The sequence below is a fragment of the Ictidomys tridecemlineatus genome, chromosome 7 (genome assembly GCF_052094955.1).
Source record: "Ictidomys tridecemlineatus isolate mIctTri1 chromosome 7, mIctTri1.hap1, whole genome shotgun sequence".
Classification (NCBI taxonomy): Eukaryota; Metazoa; Chordata; class Mammalia; order Rodentia; family Sciuridae; genus Ictidomys; species Ictidomys tridecemlineatus.
Window position 1 is genome coordinate 123,589,168 of NC_135483.1, and position 18,802 is coordinate 123,607,969.

Genomic DNA, 18,802 nt, shown 5'->3' on the forward strand with positions numbered 1-18,802 from the left:
AATCTTGATGTTTTTGACTTTTGCAGACTCCAGTCAGTTGCCCTTCTCCAGACTGTATTCTCAAAAACTATGCACTTTGCTTTGTAGAATTGACTCTTCAGCAGTGATTCCCCCTCCTTCAATCTCTTTCCTCCTTTAGTAACTCTGTGATGGCATAATCATACTGTACATCTTCTTAGCAGGCTAAATCTCATGCAGAATATCTGGTTTCATAGCAGTGCTATTGTTCTCAGGTGAGCACAGCAAAATACATTTAAGCACTTCTGAATCCATATGCCCAAATCTTATTTCTGGACTGAGATGGGATTTACCATAGAGAATTTCCTGACACATTATACACTGCTGTAGTGGATTTGACCCAATCCACTTGCTCTAGCGACCTTCTGGACCCAGGAGATCCTAACTGAGTTTAACCTAACCTGGAGCAATTATCCCAAACAGTTCTTCTTACATTACAAAGCCTATACTTAGGATGTCATGTAAAGTTTTATTTTGAATTGCTTTAGTGACTATAAAGTGTAAAACAGAGCTTTTCAGATTTCTAACCCTTTTATGTGAATTTTCTTTTTTCTGGGACCTCAAATTTTATATGCATCCCTAGCCTTCATCTCCTTCCAAAATCAGGGAGAAAGATGAAATCTTTTATAGAGAAACTGTTCTTTTCCATAAAGCATGTTATTTGCTTTTGAAAAATGAAAAAAACATGTATGTGAAACAATGCATACTTTTATATTCTTCTTAGGATTTTCTGGAGAAGTTCAGGCGAATGCTGGCAATGGTAATGAATATGTAAAGAGGTCTGGCCTTGGTTTACATTACCAGCTTCTTTTCTGTTCCTTGTAAGAAGGAACTTTCTTGTTTGATTAGAGCTGAGGGTGCAAACTGGAGGTCCCAGACTGAAGCCATGCTACAGGCTTGGTGAACATAATGTTAGATGTTTGATTTTTTATTTTTATTAAAAATGTCTGATAACATTAGGCCCCTGTTTCTTTAAAGATATTATCTCCAATTTGTCACAATCTTCACTGTCCATTATTGTATTACATATGACCCATATTACTTATTTATGATAACTGCTAACCCTGTCATTTGAGTTTGCTGAAATTATAAGCCCATTAAAACATCTATACCTAGCTACATCAATGTTTATAGTAGCTCAATTCTAAATTCTTAGAGAGTTTATACATCGTCCAAAGATGTCCAGTATATAACATTGCAGCCTAGGTGACCTTCAACAGATGAATGGATAGAGAAAATGTGGCATATATACCCAATGGAATACTTTTTTCTTGTTCATAAAGAAGGAAATTACTGATATTTGCTCATAAATGGATGGAACTAGAGACTATTATGCTAAGTGAAATAAGCCAGTACCCCAAAACCACAGGCCAAATGCTCTCTCTGTTATGCGGATGGTAGCACACAATAAAGAGACTGGGAGAATAGAAGTTCATTGGATTAGACAAAGGGGAATAAAAGGAAGGGACAGTGGATGGGAATAGGAAAGACAGTAGAATCAGACATAACTTCCTATGTTCATATATGAATATACAAGCAGTGTAACTGCACATCATGTACAACCACAAGAATGGGAAGTTATACTCCATGTATGTATAATATATCAAAATACACTCTTTTGTCATGTATATCTAAAAACTACAACAACAATAAAACACGTATACCGTTGTATTACAGATTGGAGCCAGTTCCTGTCAGTTCACTTACTCATATGTACACATGCAAGGTACCTTCTTGACAGGCTGCAAGAATTCAACTCCTGGGCATTGCTGGGCACTGGTGCATACCTGTAATCCCAGTGACTTGGGAGTCTGAAACAGGAGGATCACAAGTTCAAGGCCAGCCTCAGCAATTTAGCAGGACCCTGTCGCAAAAAAAAAATAATAATAATAATAAATAAAAAGAACTGGGGATGTTGCTCAGTGGTTAGTGTCCCTGGGTTCCAATCCTTACTATGAAAACAAACAAAGAAAATTCCCCCAAACAAACCCCAAATACTGTTATTGCTGGATTCATATGTTATATAAAAATAGTTGTCTTTTAGGTATATTATAAAGTCAGCAGATCATTTAGATCTATTTTTCAGAAGAGAAATGGCAAGATGCTAGAATTCAACCACATTTTCCCTCCAGAAAATGAGGTTTTTGATAAACTGGGAATGCAGTTACATTGCCCAATCTCCTAAACAACATATACCTTATAACATGTAACTTTTTTTTTATATGTAGTTTAAGACCCTTTTCTGTGTTTTTGTGGAGAAAAGAAAACAAAAAAACTGTCAAAATGATTTTTTAAGTTCATTTAACTATAAACCTTGAAATACTTTTTGATAAATTATAGTAGAGTCCCCTTGTAACTTTGAGAGTTTATAATCTTCCAATGATATCCAGTATATAACATTCCAAAAGGACTCTAACTCAGCAAAAACAATTTATTTATTTATTTATTTATTCATTCATTCATTCATTCATTCATTCATTCATTCATTCATTCATTTATTTATTTAATTGGTTGTTCAAAACATTACAAAACTGTTGAAGTATCATATTTCATACATTCGATTCAAGTGGGTTATGAACTCCCATTTCTACCCCAAATACAGATTGCAGAATCACATCGGTTACACATCCACATTTTTACATAATGCCCTATTAGTAACTGTTGTATTCTGCTACCTTTCCTATCCTCTACTATCCCCCCTCCCCTCCCCTCCCATCTTCTCTCTCTACCCCATCTGTTGTAATTTAATTCTTTCCCTTGTTTTTTTCCCTTCCCCCTCACAACCTCTTATATGTATTTTTGTATAACAATGAGGGTCTCCTTCCATTTCCATGCAATTTCCCTTTTCTCTCCCTTTCCCTCCCACCTCATGTCTCTGTTTAATGTTAATCTTTTCCTCCTGCTCTTCCTCCCTGCTCTGTTCTTAGTTGCTCTCATTATATCAAAGAAGACATTTGGCATTTGTTTTTTAGGGATTGGCTAGCTTCACTTAGCATAATCTGTTTTAATGCCATCCATTTCCCTGCAAATTCCATGATTTTGTCATTTTTTAGTGCTGCGTAATACTCCATTGTGTATAAATGCCACATTTATTTTATCCATTCATCTATTGAAGGGTATCTGGGTTTGTTTCACAGTCTAGCTATTGTGAATTGTGCTGCTATGAACTACAGTATCCCTGTAGCATGCTCTTTTAAGGTCTTCAGGGAATAGTCCGAGAAGGGCAATAGCTAGGTCAAATGGTGGTTCCATTCCCAGCTTTCCAAGGAATCTCCATACTGCTTTCCAAATTGGCCGCACCAATTTGCAGTCCCACCAGCAATGTACAAGAGTACCCTTTTCCCCACATCCTCGCCAGCACTTGGTGTTTGACTTCATAATGGCTGCCAATCTTACTGGAGTGAGATGGTATCTTAGGGTGGTTTTGATTTGCATTTCTCTGACTGCTAGAGATGGTGAGCATTTTTTCATGTACTTGTTGATTGATTGTATGTCCTCCTCTGAGAAGTGTCTGTTCAGGTCTTTGGCCCATTTGTTGATTTGGTTATTTGTTATCTTATTGTTTAATTTTTTGAGTTCTTTGTATACTCTGGATATTAGGGCTCTATCTGTAAAACAGTAAAAACAATTTTTAAAAAGCTAAGGGGAGGGGCTGGGGCTGGGGCTTAGTGATAGCACACTTGCCTGGCATGTATGAGGCACTAAGTTTGATTCTCAGCACTGCATATAAACAAACAAACAAACAAACAAATAAATAAATAAATAAATGTAAGTCTATCAACAACTATAAAAAAATAGCTAGGGGGAATTGGTCTTGGGGAAGAGGTTGGTGATTATGAACCTGAGTCCCTCAGTCATTTTACCTTCTTCCTGGAGCTTCTGCTGGGTCATTGCCTTTGAGGGTAAGCCTGAGCAAGATATTTCCACCATAAAAGACTGTCACTATCAAGAGCAAAATAGATCTGTTGAATTCTGTTTTATTATTTATTAGATTGGAAACTAGTTTTCTCTGGGACAGATCTTAGGGCCACTGCTGCAATTGTGAGGAGAAAGCACCAAATCGAAGCTTTCATGGAATAGAAACAGGGTGATTGCATGGAAAGATGGGCCAAAGCTCTGTTCCTGTTCTCTTGGTAGGCTGGAGTACAGAGAAAATGTTTAGAAAAAATTACCTTGTAGTGAGGGTTTTAGGTGATGTAGTCCATTAAATGTTGTTGTTTGCAATACTTTTCATATTTTTATGATATATATATTTGTACTAATTTACTTGATTTGCCGTGTGTACTATATGACTTTTTAAGAACAGGTTTACTGATATACGATTCTCATAACTTCCACCTTACCATTGAAAGTGTATAGTAGGTTTTTTAACCATCACCACAATTTAGAACATTCTGTCACCCTCGCCCCCAAAGAATCTCTGTGCCTGTTAACAGCAACTTTTTATTTATTTTACCCCCACCCTTAGGCAATCGCCAATCTATTTTCTATTTCTATAGTTTAGCCTGTTCTGGGTATTTTAAATGAATGGAATCATAAAATGTGTGTGTGTGTGTGTGTGTGTGTGTGTGTGGTGCTGGGGATTGAACCCTGGACCTCATGCATGCTAGGCAAGCACCTTGCCACTGAGCTATATCCCCAACTCTTCTGTGGTTGTTTTTGATTGGTTCTTTTCACTTACTATGATATGTTCAAGTTTGTCCATGCCATAACATGTATCAGCCATTTCATTCTTTTTTATTGTTGCACAATATTCCATTGTGTAGATAAACCACATTTTGTTTATCCATCAGTTGGTGGACATTGGGTTCTTTCATGTGGTTATAAATAATACTGCAATGAACTTTTGTGTACAAATTTTTATGTGTATACGTTTCTTTTAGCTACATAAGTCACATGGTAACTTTAACATTTTAAGGAGCTGTCACACTTTGCAAAGTGACTACTTCATTTTATGTTCCCACTAGCAAGGAATGAGCATTTCATGTTTCTCTACATCCTTGCCAACACTTCTTACTATATTTCTTTTTATTATCAGTCATCCTAGTGGCTGTGAAGTAGTATCTTATTGTGGTAACTCTATGACTTTTTAAATTAAAAACATTGTAAAATGTTATTAAAGACCCAGTGAAATGAAGGACTTGGTAAGTGAGCCTAATTTGTGTATTAAAAGCATATGCCTATGATTCAATGAGAAAAATGTTTAACGTCTGTCTAATCCCTTGGCAATTTCATTTCAGGTGGCCTCGATGCAGTTTATTAATATTGTAGTCCATTCAGTAGAAGATATGAACTTCAGAGTTCACCTCCAATATGAATTCACCAAATTAGGCCTAGATGAGTATTTGGATGTGAGTATAGCTTATAACCTTTGGCTTCAGTGTAAGAATTGATTTATTGCTTATCCTCGGTGGTGCACTTCTATAGTGGCTAAGGAATGCTTAAAGCTCTGCATAGTCAACTACTGTCGTGTAGTTAAAAGGAACCAATCCAAGTGATGCAATCTGCCAGAGAAACTAGATTCTTGTAGACCTTCTGGGACCTCTGGCAGTCTTTTGCCAGCAGCCTTTTAGTACAGGAGCCAGATGACCTCTTGCAGTCTGGCTGCAGCTTGCCTGTGTTTGTGAGCTCAAGTCTGGGTCAAGTCTCATTGCATCCCTCACCCAACTGCTGCACAGTTTGCATTCTTGGTTACTCTGAGGGCCCCATGTAGGCAGGGAAAATCAAACCAAGACTGCTGTAGAGTGAAGAGAAATGCTCGGAGGATAAATAATGAGGAAATGAAGACTAGAAACTTCCTCCTGAAGCTGTTAATTTTTGCTTGAAGGGTTTGTGGCTTTAGAAGTTCCACTTTTGGGTTTTGGGAGAGGGGTGTTTAATTTCTCTTTTCCAGGTTTCCTTGCAGAAGTACTCAGCTAGTTCCCTGAAGTTCTTCAGTTAAGAAACTGAAAGTTGATGTTCAAATCATAAATGGACATGAGAATCTATGCATGTGAAGCATGTCCTTTGACTCCTAGACAGTTTTGTTTTTCTTTCCATGTAGGAATGGTCCAGTTGAATTTGGAAGATTGGGCAGGAATTGCTGACCTCAATTTCAAGGCTGTTTCTAGCTATAGAGGTGATAGGAGCTCTTCCCTTGGACAATTGTGATATTTAGCTATCCATCTTCATGAAGGATGAAGTTGAGATTTCAAGCACTGTCTTTTCACAGCACTGGGAGGGAAAAATCACAGAGATGGTTACTCTTGACCTGAGCAGCCTTGCTCACCAGAGCAACCTATCTACCCTGGAGTAGACTGTCCTAATGTCTAAAGTCTCTACTCAGGGAGAGACATAATGGATTTCCATTAAAGACATGTTGGAATTATTTTCCTATAATTTAAAGACCCACCGATGCCATTTTTGGAATATTGTATTTAAAGGAATTTTTTATGCATTGAAGTTGAAGTTTATCTGTCCTCTTTCCTCATATGTTCAGAGCAACAGTATTTGAACAAAAATTGGGCACATAAATTCCTAATGGTTTTCTGGGTTTGGCTTTGTGATATCTTGCTTTATATTCCAATGTGTAATGGCAGGTTGGTGACCTATCAGTGAATACCTATTATTCATTGTGAATCTTGTGAAAAATCACAAGAAATTTCTTCACCATTTTCATCATTTTCTGTTATGGCCTTTGTTTTGAACTGTGGTGGAACATACCCTCTTTCAAAATAAGCTAAATTGTAGGTTAGAACCTAGCAGAAAACCCATTTTTCCAAGAATTTACATGAAATGGAATTCCTCTTAAAATTTTTAAATTTTATCAAAACTCTATTTCTTGAACTTTGTAAGTATATTGGTTCTGCACTCTAATAGATAGAGGTAGTTAGAAAAGTAATATGATGAATACATAACATATAAATACCATATTAGTTTACAGAAGCAGCTTTGCATGTTCTTTGATTTGTTCAAAAATGCTATTGGCATTATCCATGTGCCAGATATTATTCAAGCCACTCATTTATCCTCAGGAAAATTCATAACTAGTGTTTCTTGTAGAGAAGATTCATTGATTTTATTTGGCCTTCTCTGAGGCAAGTTTATCTTAGTAGTATCTGAATTCCTTCAGGATCCCTGATCAGGGATACAGTGAACTGGGGAAAGCTTTCTGATCTGTGCTTTGGAAGCCCTGAGCTGTTGATGTGGGGCACTGCCTTAGGGAAGCATTCATGAAGAGTGAGCTCTAGAAATTTGCACTAAAAAAATCCAAGATTTGGGCTAGGATTGTGGCTCAGCGGCAGAGCACTTGCCTGATGAAGCACTGAGTTTGATCCTCAGCACCACATAAAAATGAATAAAATAAAGGTATTGTGTCCATCTACAACTTAAATTAAAAAATAAATAAACCCAAGGTTAGTGCCCAAGTCACCTCCTGTGTAACTCTGTGTCCCACGTGGGTCCACCATCACTATCCAGGCAAGATGCACCTACTACAATCTCCTCTACTACCCCAACACCCCTTTAAGTTTTATGTTGTTTCTGACCGTTCCCTCTCAAAGCTGCTTTTAGTTCTTCTGTTTTCTTGATTTCACATATATCAAATTGTTTTAGATTGGAGTATAACTACATGGGGTAGGAAGTATTGGGGGGGAAATTGTATATGTAAATACGCACATGTAAATATGTATATTTTATATACTTATATTTACATGTGTGCACATTAAATATTCACATAGTTATGTTAATATTTGATGGGTAAGAAACCAATCTGATCCTACCTTCTTAAATAGTCACTTCATCATTCTCTTAAGGAGGATGATTCTTAAACCTTTTGGAAAAGGCTGGACTTTAGGAAGAAACAAACCTTGTAGATGGTTGGGTAAGTTTGTTCTGTTTCCAAAGGTAAGCTAATGTCACCTCTCAAATTCTGATTTTTAGAAGCTGAAACACACAGAGAGTGACAAGCTGCAAGTACAGATTCAGGCTTACCTGGACAATGTGTTTGACGTAGGAGCTCTGCTGGAAGATGCAGAAACCAAGAATGCAGCCTTGGAGAGGGTGGAAGAACTGGAAGAAAACATCTCTCATGTAACTACATCTCAGAAAAGGGAAAATTGCTGGCATTCCCTCTGGGTGCAAAGTAGAACTAACATACACTTTTGTGGCAGTAACTTAAAAGAATCAGAGTCTAGAAATGAGCTGTGACTGGTTAGAGAATTATCATAAACCATTCTGGGCTCTTTCAAAGAAGGCAGATGTGTTACTGAAAGCAAAATGGAACCCCTTGCTTTGCCTCAGCTGACCTACCTCTCAGGACTGCAAAATAAATTGCTTGTCCTGACAATCAGTTACAGGCACAGGAGGATTGAATCACTGGCATTACCTAAGGGATTAGAGGGGAATGAAATATGGGAATTTGGCATGAGATGAATAAGTATTTTCTGAACATTAGCCATCTTCTTCTCAAAATGTCCACACAGTCCCATGGAGATAATTAAATAGTGTCTTTTGATGCTTATCTAAATATTCCTGTCTTAATCACTTAATAGTTTCATTTTAGCAGTAGACGTTTTTAAGGAAATCAGTGAGCTCTCCCAAATATCATCTTCGTTGAGGAAGACTGTCCTTTCAGAACAGTGTCATCTCTATATTGGGGTAGTGATCTGATCTTCTGTGTTTGTGTGTGTGTAGGAGGGGGGATTGACTAGGGACACTTCACCTTTCAGCTACATCCCCAGATCTTTTGATTTTGAGACAGGCTCTCACTAAGTTGCTGGGGCAGGCCTCGAACTTGTGATCCTCCTACCACAGACCAAGTAGAATAAGAGTCTTAACAGTCTTCAGAGGTTGTTTATTTGTTCATTAAACAAATATTTCAGAGAGTACAAGAACAAACAGAGAAACCCAAGAATTTTGAACCAAATTTTTGGCCTGAATTGATTACCACTTTTCTTTATTGTGAAGTGAATTGTCCTCATTTGGGGGAATATTATTTTGCCCTTTGAACAACCCACATATTTCTCCCCATATTTTATTTTTAAGTACTGGATATGTGTCATTTCCTTTGCCTTTTACCATTACTTTGAAAATGGGCATCTGCCTGGCTTGTGCTGAGCCCCCATCTCTCCTTTTGTAAACACTACAATGAGCTAGTTGGCGTTTACGAAACAGTCTAAAAGCCCAGTATCTCTCCCCTTAAGAGATTTGTATTTTGTTCTGAGCCTGATTAGTGTAAATCTCCACTCTTCGTCTTTACATTTTCTCTATGATTTCCTTTACTTACTGATCATTTTTAGTAAGATGTAAGAAATCAGAAATTGCTTAATCATACAGCTGTGTGCAGAAAGCTCCTTTTAAGTAAATAGTGCATGTGCTTTCTCCCCCCCGTCCCCCACCATCTCTTATTCAGCCTCAGCTAGTATGACCATAGAGTCTACTTTGTATCAGGCCATCTTTATTTGAATGGCTCCTCCAAATAGCTTTTATTAGTTGAATAATTTGCGTTGAAACAATCTGTTGTGCTTTTTTTTTTTTTCCAGCTACATCAACAATATTCAAAAGCTTTTACCTGACATCTCTTTCTTGAGGATGGGGATGACTCTCCTCCCTCACCTTACTGTTCTCAACCCTTGCTAGCTCCAAAGGTTGGAGGGAGACACATTGGATATTTAAACACTGAGGTTTTTATTAAAGATCATGTATAAATTATTCTTGGGAGAAACAAATATATTTCCAGAACCATATTATAAATACTAACATTTCCATTAAACAATTTGTATAAGGACATGAAGGACTCTAAAGGGCCCCTAAAGGTCTTAGAGCTACACTTTCTGAGGACGAAGGACCTGGTCTAAATGATCCTGTGTCGTGACACAGTTTCCTTTTCAACATTTTACAGTTATCTGAGAAACTGCAAGACACAGAAAATGAAGCCATGTCTAAGATTGTGGAACTGGAAAAGCAGCTCATGCAGAGGAACAAGGAACTGGATGTTGTGCGGGTAAGTGTAATGATGACAGTCCCCCAGGTGGAGTGATGGTAGATGTGGTCCAGCTTTGGGCTGGTTGAAGCATTGATGCAGCATGTTTATTCGGGCCATTTCAGAGGTGATCCTTCAATGGAAAGTGCAGGTAGTCAGAGTCTGTGTACACATGTACATGCACTCACATACTGGAGGTTCAGGATTTCCTTATCACAGATTTTGGGAGCAACAGTTTTCCCATTTGGAGGAGGATGAGTTGATTCTGAGGCACACCCATTTAGAAGGAAATAAAAACATGGCATGGATTTAATTCATGCCACTAATTTATTTTTACTAGGACTTGGACTTCATTGTATTCCTTTACTTTGCTTCTACTCAGAACTGGGTTTGGTGGTTGCTGTGGAAACCGTGAATCACAGCACAGGCTAGACCTGGTGACATTCACCAAGAAAAAAAGGAAAAAGCAAAGCCAATTCATTTTATTATCAGATAATCCCAGTTATTTGATTTGGCTGTAGCATTGTTTTACCTTACATGTCAAGTATTTATGGAGTGCCATCCGTGTGCTTGGGATTGTGCAGAACATAAAAGCACCAACATGCCTGGAAGGGGTTTGGGCAAATGGCTTGCCCTTACACCACTGTTTAATGCAGCAGCACATTTTATGTGATGGTTATCATGTCTGTGTGTGTTGCCTGATATTCTGACATGTCCTTTAGTTAACTCTGGAAATTTATTTTCTGGCACACCATCGAGACAAAGTTGTAGCATATGGACTCAATTCAAAGTTCAGACTCTTAGATTATTAATAATAGACAGGGTGTGAAGAATGTTTCCCTGCCTGCTGGAGGTTTGTGGTGAGAGAGCACATGTGCAAGGCCCAGCAAGTAAGTTCAATTCCATAAAACTCCTTTCACTGGAACTTCTATGGGCCCCTAATAAAAGAAACCAGGGCAGCCTTTGAATTGAAAATTGTAACTTCTTTGTTTTCTGCTAAAAACCTACATAGAAATAAGTAATTAGTGGAGGGAAGCTCAGGCCTGTTTTGTTAACTGCATTACCAAAAGGAAAATGTTACAACAATTGCTGTCCTGAGATTGGTCAAGGGGGCATTATGAGGGCCAGAGAAACCCATTCAAGAACAGTCAGCCCCTGGTTACTCATGAATAGATTAGTCTATGCTTTGCGGATTTTTAATCCTAGTCTGACTTCTATCCGAGTCTGATTTAGGGCCCTTTGTTTATGATTAGCTGATATGCGTACCTCAGAGTTACAGATGGATTTGAAAATTAGTGAAAGGAAAACATGCCACATCAGCAGAACATCTCTGGACATTTCAAAGTCAGCTTTTGGGAATAAAAGTCATCTCTGCTCTCTTCCTTTCCCCCTGCAGGGAAAATTGAGTTAGCAGGATTCATTAAATGGAAAGAACTTAATTAGCAATAACAGTTGCTGGAGTATATTGCATGTATCAGTAGTATAATTCATAATTAGTGGGACCATATGAGTTCTGGCTGAATTTCATAGAACTTTTATTCATATTCAGTGTCCTTTTTTCTCTCTTTTTAGTTAATTCCTTTATCCTCAATTTGCCAATCTGATGGTCATAAATGTGAATGTCACGTGGAGACAAACTCTTAGCCATGAACTCTTTTGCAGGAAATTTACAAAGATGCAAATACCCAAGTTCACACGTTAAGAAAAATGGTTAAAGAAAAAGAAGAAGCCATTCAAAGACAGTCTACCCTGGAAAAAAAGATTCATGAACTGGAGAAACAAGGGACCATTAAAATTCAGAAGAAAGGGGATGGGGATATTGCTATATTGCCAGTTGTGGCTTCTGGCACAATGTCCATGGGGTCAGATGCAGCACCGGGTAACTTTGTGGGACCAGTTTCAGGGGCTGCCTCCTCGGGACCCTTGCCTCCTCCTCCCTCGCCACTACCTCTATCATCAGACACATCTGAAGCAGGTAAGAAGCCATGTGGGAGAACTAAGTTTATACAACCAGGTTATCTGTGTTTCTTCTTTTACCAGTTGTCCACTATTGTCCTTTGCTTTTGTTGGCACATTGTTTTACTGATTTTAAGAACTATTTGTTTTGAGATTAAGGTTATAAATCTTCATTTCACTTATATTCAAGTATTTCCCCATCTGTTGATAAGGAAGTTTATGGTTTTGGAAAGCAAACCTTTATCCTTTTAAGTGTTTTTATATTGTCTCTATGCACAACATGTTGTAGGAAGACCATTTCTGTTTTCAAAGTCAATTGGTTTCTTTTCTTCTAGTGCAAAATGGCCCAGTAACACCACCTATGCCTCCGCCTCCTCCGCCTCCACCTCCCCCACCTCCTCCTCCTCCCCCGCCCCCACCTCCTCCTCTCCCTGGTCCTGCAGCAGAGACTGTGCCAGCTCCTCCTCTGCCACCACCCCCTCCTCCCTCTGCACCCCCGCTGCCTGGAACATCTTCACCCACAGTGGTTTTCAACTCAGGATTAGCAGGTAAGAGCACAGAATTAAAACCAAGGTAAGAAGTGCTCATTTGCCCACCTCCAGAGAGTTAAAGCCTTTCTTTCAAAGATAGGTCTTTTGCAATGACATGGACCTTCTCTTAGTATAAGAACATTTCTGGTAGTGTAGCTGAAATTGTCATACATGGGCAGCATTGGCCTTTGTGTGGCCTTTATCACACTCTTCCTTAGCAGGAGGTTTTGATCTCTCACCTCATTTTCCCACCTTCAACTGAAAGAAGAGAGACAACTTGCCTTCATAAGGACCAGTGCATTTTTGCGAGTTCGGCAAACACTTCTTAGACACTTGTAGTGGTTAAAGCAAAGAGTTAAAGCAAAGAGTTTAAGTGCTTCTGGGTCTTTTTCATTTTTAAGAAATTTGAAATGTCATATATAAAATGCCTTTATGTGTAATTGCCTGACACAGGCTTCCATGCATGTCTTCTGAGCATTTAAGGAGATCAGAATTTGCAGAAGCAGATTAAACTTCAAGGGGAAGTGCTGCCAACAACAGTGCCTTGAAAGGCTTCTTCGTAATAACTCTTGCTGTCCTGCTAACTAGGAGATGGAGTGTAGCACCTGGCTCACCAGAAATAACCAGGGGCTGGCCAGTGAGAGGAGGGCATTACTTTAATTATTTGATATAAGTTTTTATTTTTGACTCTTGGAAATGAATTTCTGCTCTGTCTATAATGCTACAAGCAGTCTCCCAGACATTCAGGACTGCTCTGAGGTTGCCATCCTGTGTTGTTGGGTAACTGCTTCCTCATTCACTCTAGTCTGTTTATGAATTCTCCTATTTGCTGTGAACAACTGCTCTATCAGCCTCCACTTCTGAGGCTGCAGGAGTTTTCAGAGACTTTTGCCTAAGGTCTGAAAGATGGTCTTGGCTATAAAGATTTACTATTCTCCATCCCTTCAAGGGTGCCATCAGCAGCTTTACCAGCCATTTAGTAGGGCTAATTGGCTCTAGGGACTGGAGCCCTTGTAGACACCTGAAAGCTGCTCTTACCACATTCGTTCTACCTCAGATCCATGATGTTACTTCCATCTAGACTTCTATTAACTGCCTAGCACACAAACAAATTGCCATTTAGAGTAATGTTCATAGTATATTGGTGGTTTATTTCTACCCTTCAAGGTCCTCCCATCTACCACTTTCTTCTAGACCTTTTATTGCTTCTGAAGAGAAAAGTTGGAGGAGTGTCTTCGTGGAACTGTTGGATTGTGGAATGTAAATAAACAAACCTCATAACAAGCCCTGGAAATCTGTTCCATCACCAGGCTGTTCTCAGTGATCAAGTGTGGAAACCCCTAATTGTCCCCTGCACCTGGGCTCCCTGATTAGCTTTCCTTATAGCCCCTGAGGAGCACTCACTGTGAGATGTGTCTGCCGTGATGTCTCATTTGGAACTGCTTCTTCCTGGCAAAAGCTAATGTGTGATTCAGCATCCACTTCCATTCACCTGAGCCCTAACACAGAATTCAGATCTGCCTTGGCAGGTGACAGCCAGAGGCTAAAGTGTAGGTCTGGGGCTTCCTTCTGAAGAAGCATGTCCTGCCTGGTTATTGTTATTTTTTTTTTTTTAATTTCCTTCCCCTCCCCCGCCCGGGTACTTTGCACTACTTCATTTTAAAAATTAGTTTGTTCTTTTGATTACTTCAAGTTTAAGGTGTAGATCTCTGTGCTCAGCTGAAAACCAGCTGCTGCCTTCAGGTTTACCACAGTTGGAAGTTGTCCCATTGTATCTTATGCCCTTTAGAAGACTATAAGTGAGATTGAAGTAACTCCTTTTTAGTTCCATACTATTGTTCAGTGATTATAAGAGACATTCTGTCTTACAAGATGTAAGGATTACAAGATCTTATGAGTCTTTGATAGCTTGAGATTGGGCATTTTCTGCAAAGCCTTTAATCTCTTTACTATTCATTTTTAGTTTGGTTTTCGGTAGTGATTGAAGCCAATCTTGTGAGATGTTTTACCAGTGTGTTCAGTAGCTCTGCCTCTGGAACCAAGAGGCCAGACAAATTCAGAATGTCCCAAGAGAACTAGCGACAGAGCTGAGCTGATATGCCCAGGGCTCCCATGAAGTCAAAGGACCTGTGATGTCATTGAACCTCTAGGTCCACAAGTGACAGAATCTCTTTATCTCTTCAATGCATACTGTATTCTTGGTTGTCACAACATGGGACCAGGAGGAAGTTTACATAGTTTATCTCTAGTTTAGAGCTTTCTTTTATAAAGAAGATACTATTATTGTGAAATAGGCATTTAAAGTGTAAGGCTTACTTCCTCAAGACTATGATAGAACAATCTTGCTCCCTTTCCTGGGGTAGGTCACCTGTGATGGACTGCTGGGCAGCCTGTGACCTTTGTTGTCTTTGGAAAGATGTGCTTATATCCTCTCAATGCGCAGTTCAATATGGCTGTTTGGAACCCCTACAGTGAAATAAACATTTTCTTTCCCTCCTCTTAAAATGACTAAAAAAAGAAAAAACACAAAACAAAATAATACATCTTCAAGGCAATCCTGAATGGAAATGAATTTTTGGCTCCGCGCTGCCTTGTGAAGTGTGTCCTAGAAGCATGAAATTCTATGCTAAGAGTGCGTGAACCACTGAGCCACTTGACTCTAACCATATCTATTTTTTTTTATTTTCTCTATTCTCTCTGCTTCCACAAAAGATGGGCCAATCAAGCTTTTCTGTAGGTTGCTCCTCACCGAGTGTGTTGAGTATCTGCCATGTGTTTCTGTTGGTCGCACTGTGCCTTGACATCTTTCCACTCCATCTTACTTTGACCCATTGCATTTTGACATTGCATCTGCGGGAAGTCTGGGTGTTGGCTGACTGTTACTCCAGGTCTGCCCACACATTTCAGTTGAACCTGTAGAAGACATGATTGTCCTGTAGGCAGGAATCCTGGATTCATATGCCACATTTCTTTTCCTCCAAGAAAAGGAATGTTCTTTTCTTTTTGTTTAATAGTCATAGTTGGGTCCAATACAGACTCTAAAAGGATTTTAGATTTATTCTAAGGAAACATGGAGAACAAGTAGAAGCTACTGGGTGCCCCTTTCCAGTGCCCTCTCACTCGTCCCATGGCTCACTTGGTAGAACATCCGTTCAGAGCCACTTTCTTTGGTCTGAACCCTGGGGATGCAGTGTATATCATGGTCACCTGTATCCCTCCTGCTCTTCCCCAACTCCATCCCCAAAGTCAGAAAAACTTGCGCCAGAGCTTTCTTGCCTGTGTTCTGATCTCAGGCATGTTCTTTATCTGCTAAAGAGTCACAAGAAGGGAGACTGCAAATAGAATAACTGGAAGTGAATGGCCTAAGCCTGTGGTATCTGTGGAGGAAAGGTAGAAAGCAATGGCACCAGCCTGTCACCTCCCTTTGAAAGGAGTCCCTACTGCTCCTCCCCACATCTCCCCCCACCCCCCAGTGGTCTCCTTCTGCCCACATTGCTGAAGTGGTGGCCTAGAGTAGGGTATGTTCCTTTGTTCCACAGAGGATCCAGTTTTCATGGGTTGTGTAGACACAAGTGAAGTATAAAGAGGACTCTGACACACCTGGGGTGAGGGTGCCATGTTTGATGGTGGAAAGTCCTGGTTGGCAGAAGCTGTGTCTCTGTGTTCTTGCATGCTTCTGTGTGCATTTATCGGATGACATTCCTGCTCTTCCTATGGCCTTCATAACTCTGGAGGAATGAGAGGCACTATCAATCTCCCTTTTTCAGTAAACATCAACTGAGGCAGGCAGGTAGACATCCAGTAAACACTTGGGTGTGTTTGGCTTTTTTTCTGCATTGAGGTGCAAGTTCTCCTTCCCTCCCTTGCTAATAATGGCAAAGAGTGAAACTCACAAATAGTTCCTTGGGCTACAGAGTGGTGCAGAGAATGTATATAAGTAGTATAGGAAGACTTCCTTATGATGCAGAATTAATAAATAGCATTTTGAATGGATTACTTTTTTTTTTAGTTCATTCCTTAAAGTGAGTAGAGTTGGCACTTCCCTTAGGTCCCTGAAAGAGAATCCCATCCTCTCAACTAAGAGACTTCATTGATGACACCTAGTGAAATATAGCTGACTCCTAGTGAGAACTTGCTTATTAAAAAGAGGGAGAAGGTGCTGTGGCAATCTGTGAGCAGCAACACAATTTTGTGTTTTCTAAGTACCCCTTCTGTCTTCTTAGACATTTTCTGATTTAGGCCATTCATGGTCCCTTATCTTTTGGAAATAACTCAGCAGCCAGTATAATCTCTATTACTGAAGTCACCCATAGGAATGTATCCCCCTGGCTGAAAGTTAGCTTTCTTGGTGTGTCATGTTCCTGGTGGTTTAGACAGCCACTATCTGTAGTCTCTGATCATCCTTTAAGGCTTATTTATAAATATGTATTCTAGAAGTAAGAATTTAGGATGTCAGAACTCGACAGAATTTGTCCTCTCTGCTGTCTAATAATAATAATAATTTTTGCTTTCTCTAGCACTTTGTCTTAAGATTGTCCTAATACCATAACTATAAAGGAGCAATTCAGTTTCCTGAATAAAAATAAACAAAACCCCAAATCTTGGTCCTAAAGACAGCTTTTAAGACATTCAATCAAATGAGTTTTTGAATGGCTCTGGCCAAGGCCATATGTAATCTTTTCCGCGTTTAAAAACATGTGGACTGGGAAAGGTGGCACATACACATAATACCAGTTATTCAAGAAACTGAGGAAGGAAAAAAATCACAAATTTGAGGCCAGTCCAGAAAATGTAGCAGGAATCTTATCTCAAAATAATAAAGTAATAATAATTTTTTTTAAAGGCTGTTGTTGCAGCTTAATGGTGGAGCTCTTGCCTGTACCGCACAAGGCTCTGGGTTCGTAACAAGAAACAAAATTTTTGGGTGCCTCTTGCTAGCCTTCCTCCAGTGTTAAAGTGTCATCTGTAGAGACTGTTGTCTAATCATTTCTGAGGATTACAGAGTCTTGGATCTTAATTTCATTCTCTTTGACATCTTTAGCTGTGAAAATTAAGAAGCCAATCAAGACAAAGTTCAGAATGCCGGTATTTAACTGGGTTGCTCTGAAGCCCAATCAGATCAATGGCACAGTCTTCAATGAAATTGATGATGAGCGAATTCTGGAGGTATTTGTTCTCATTGGTTAGAAGCTAGAGGGGTGCTCTCCATAGAACAAAGCTAAAATGGGTGCTCTGTTAATCTGCAGGTTTTGCTACTAAGGTATGGTGTTTTTGTCTTAAGATGGTCCTAATTCCATAACTATAAAGGAGCAATTGTACAAAAGAAGGAGATACTTTAGTACTATCAAAGAATAGCATTGGGGCTGGGGATGTGGCCCAAGCAGTAGTGCGCTTGCCTGGCATGTGCGCGGCCCGGGTTCGATCCTCAGCACCACATACAAACAAAGATGTTGTGTTTGCTGAGAACTGAAAAATAAATATTAAGAAAATTCTCTCTCTCTCTCTTTTTTTAAAAAAAGAATAGCATTGGATACTATTATATAAGGCAGTTCTAATACTAGATTTATAAAATTAAGTTAAAATGCAATAAAAATGCAGTGAGTAGTTTTGAGTAGTTTCAGTGTATGCCACAAAATTTGTATGTCACTGTCCCATCTATTAATTTATAAAAGGGCATAAACATCCTTTATTGAACTAGATAGATTAAGGACTCAATTCTCACACTCACTGCCTAGTTTGATGACTAGTTTTAGTCTGTGACAGCTGTCTATGCTAGCTCATTATTGAAAGCAATTGAATTGGCTCTTCAGAATTAGTAGTGTACTTTGGACATCACTTTTATCTCTGTGTTAGAAGTTGCTCTCTTAAAAAACCAGAAAAATAGAGATAGTATTTTAGTTAGCTTTTTTGCTCTTACGACTAAACTGATCTGACCAGAATAATTTTAGGAGGAAAGGTTTATTTTAAGGCTTACGGTTTCAGAGGTCCTAGTCCATAGAAGGCTGACTCCATTCCTCCGGGCTCCAGGTGAGACTGAACATCATAGCAGGAGACTGTAGCAGAGGGAAGCAGCTCACATGATGATCGGGAAGCAGAGAGAGAAGTCTCTACCGGCCCAATACAAATATATACCCAAAGCAATGACCCAATTCCCACCTCCTCTAGCCACACCCCACCACTTCAGTTACCACTCAGTTAATCCCTATCAGGGGATTAAATCATTGATTGGGTTAAGACTCCTACAACCCAGTCATTTCTCCTCTGAACCTTCTGCATTGTCTCACATGTGAGCTTTTGGGGGATACCTCACATCCAAACCATAACAGGTAGCCACGTC

General features: G+C 39.3%; 1 protein-coding gene across 13 annotated transcripts in view; it reads left to right on the forward strand.

Annotated features, from left to right (window-relative positions):
• The window catches only part of Fmnl2 (formin like 2), a 278,150-nt gene that overhangs the window by 241,138 nt on the left and 18,210 nt on the right, over positions 1 to 18,802 (forward strand). For 7 of the 13 annotated variants that reach the window (XM_078017409.1, XM_078017408.1, XM_078017413.1 and 4 more), the window contains 7 exons: positions 5,259 to 5,369; positions 7,939 to 8,088; positions 9,899 to 10,000; positions 11,642 to 11,954; positions 12,271 to 12,483; positions 15,178 to 15,198; positions 17,507 to 17,631. In XM_078017409.1, coding sequence (XP_077873535.1) covers positions 5,259 to 5,369; positions 7,939 to 8,088; positions 9,899 to 10,000; positions 11,642 to 11,954; positions 12,271 to 12,483; positions 15,178 to 15,198; positions 17,507 to 17,631 — 1,035 coding nt within the window. The remainder of the gene's footprint in view (positions 1 to 5,258; positions 5,370 to 7,938; positions 8,089 to 9,898; positions 10,001 to 11,641; positions 11,955 to 12,270; positions 12,484 to 15,177; positions 15,199 to 17,506; positions 17,632 to 18,802) is intronic. The other 6 variants (XM_078017414.1, XM_078017412.1, XM_078017418.1 and 3 more) reach the window with 1 other exon arrangement.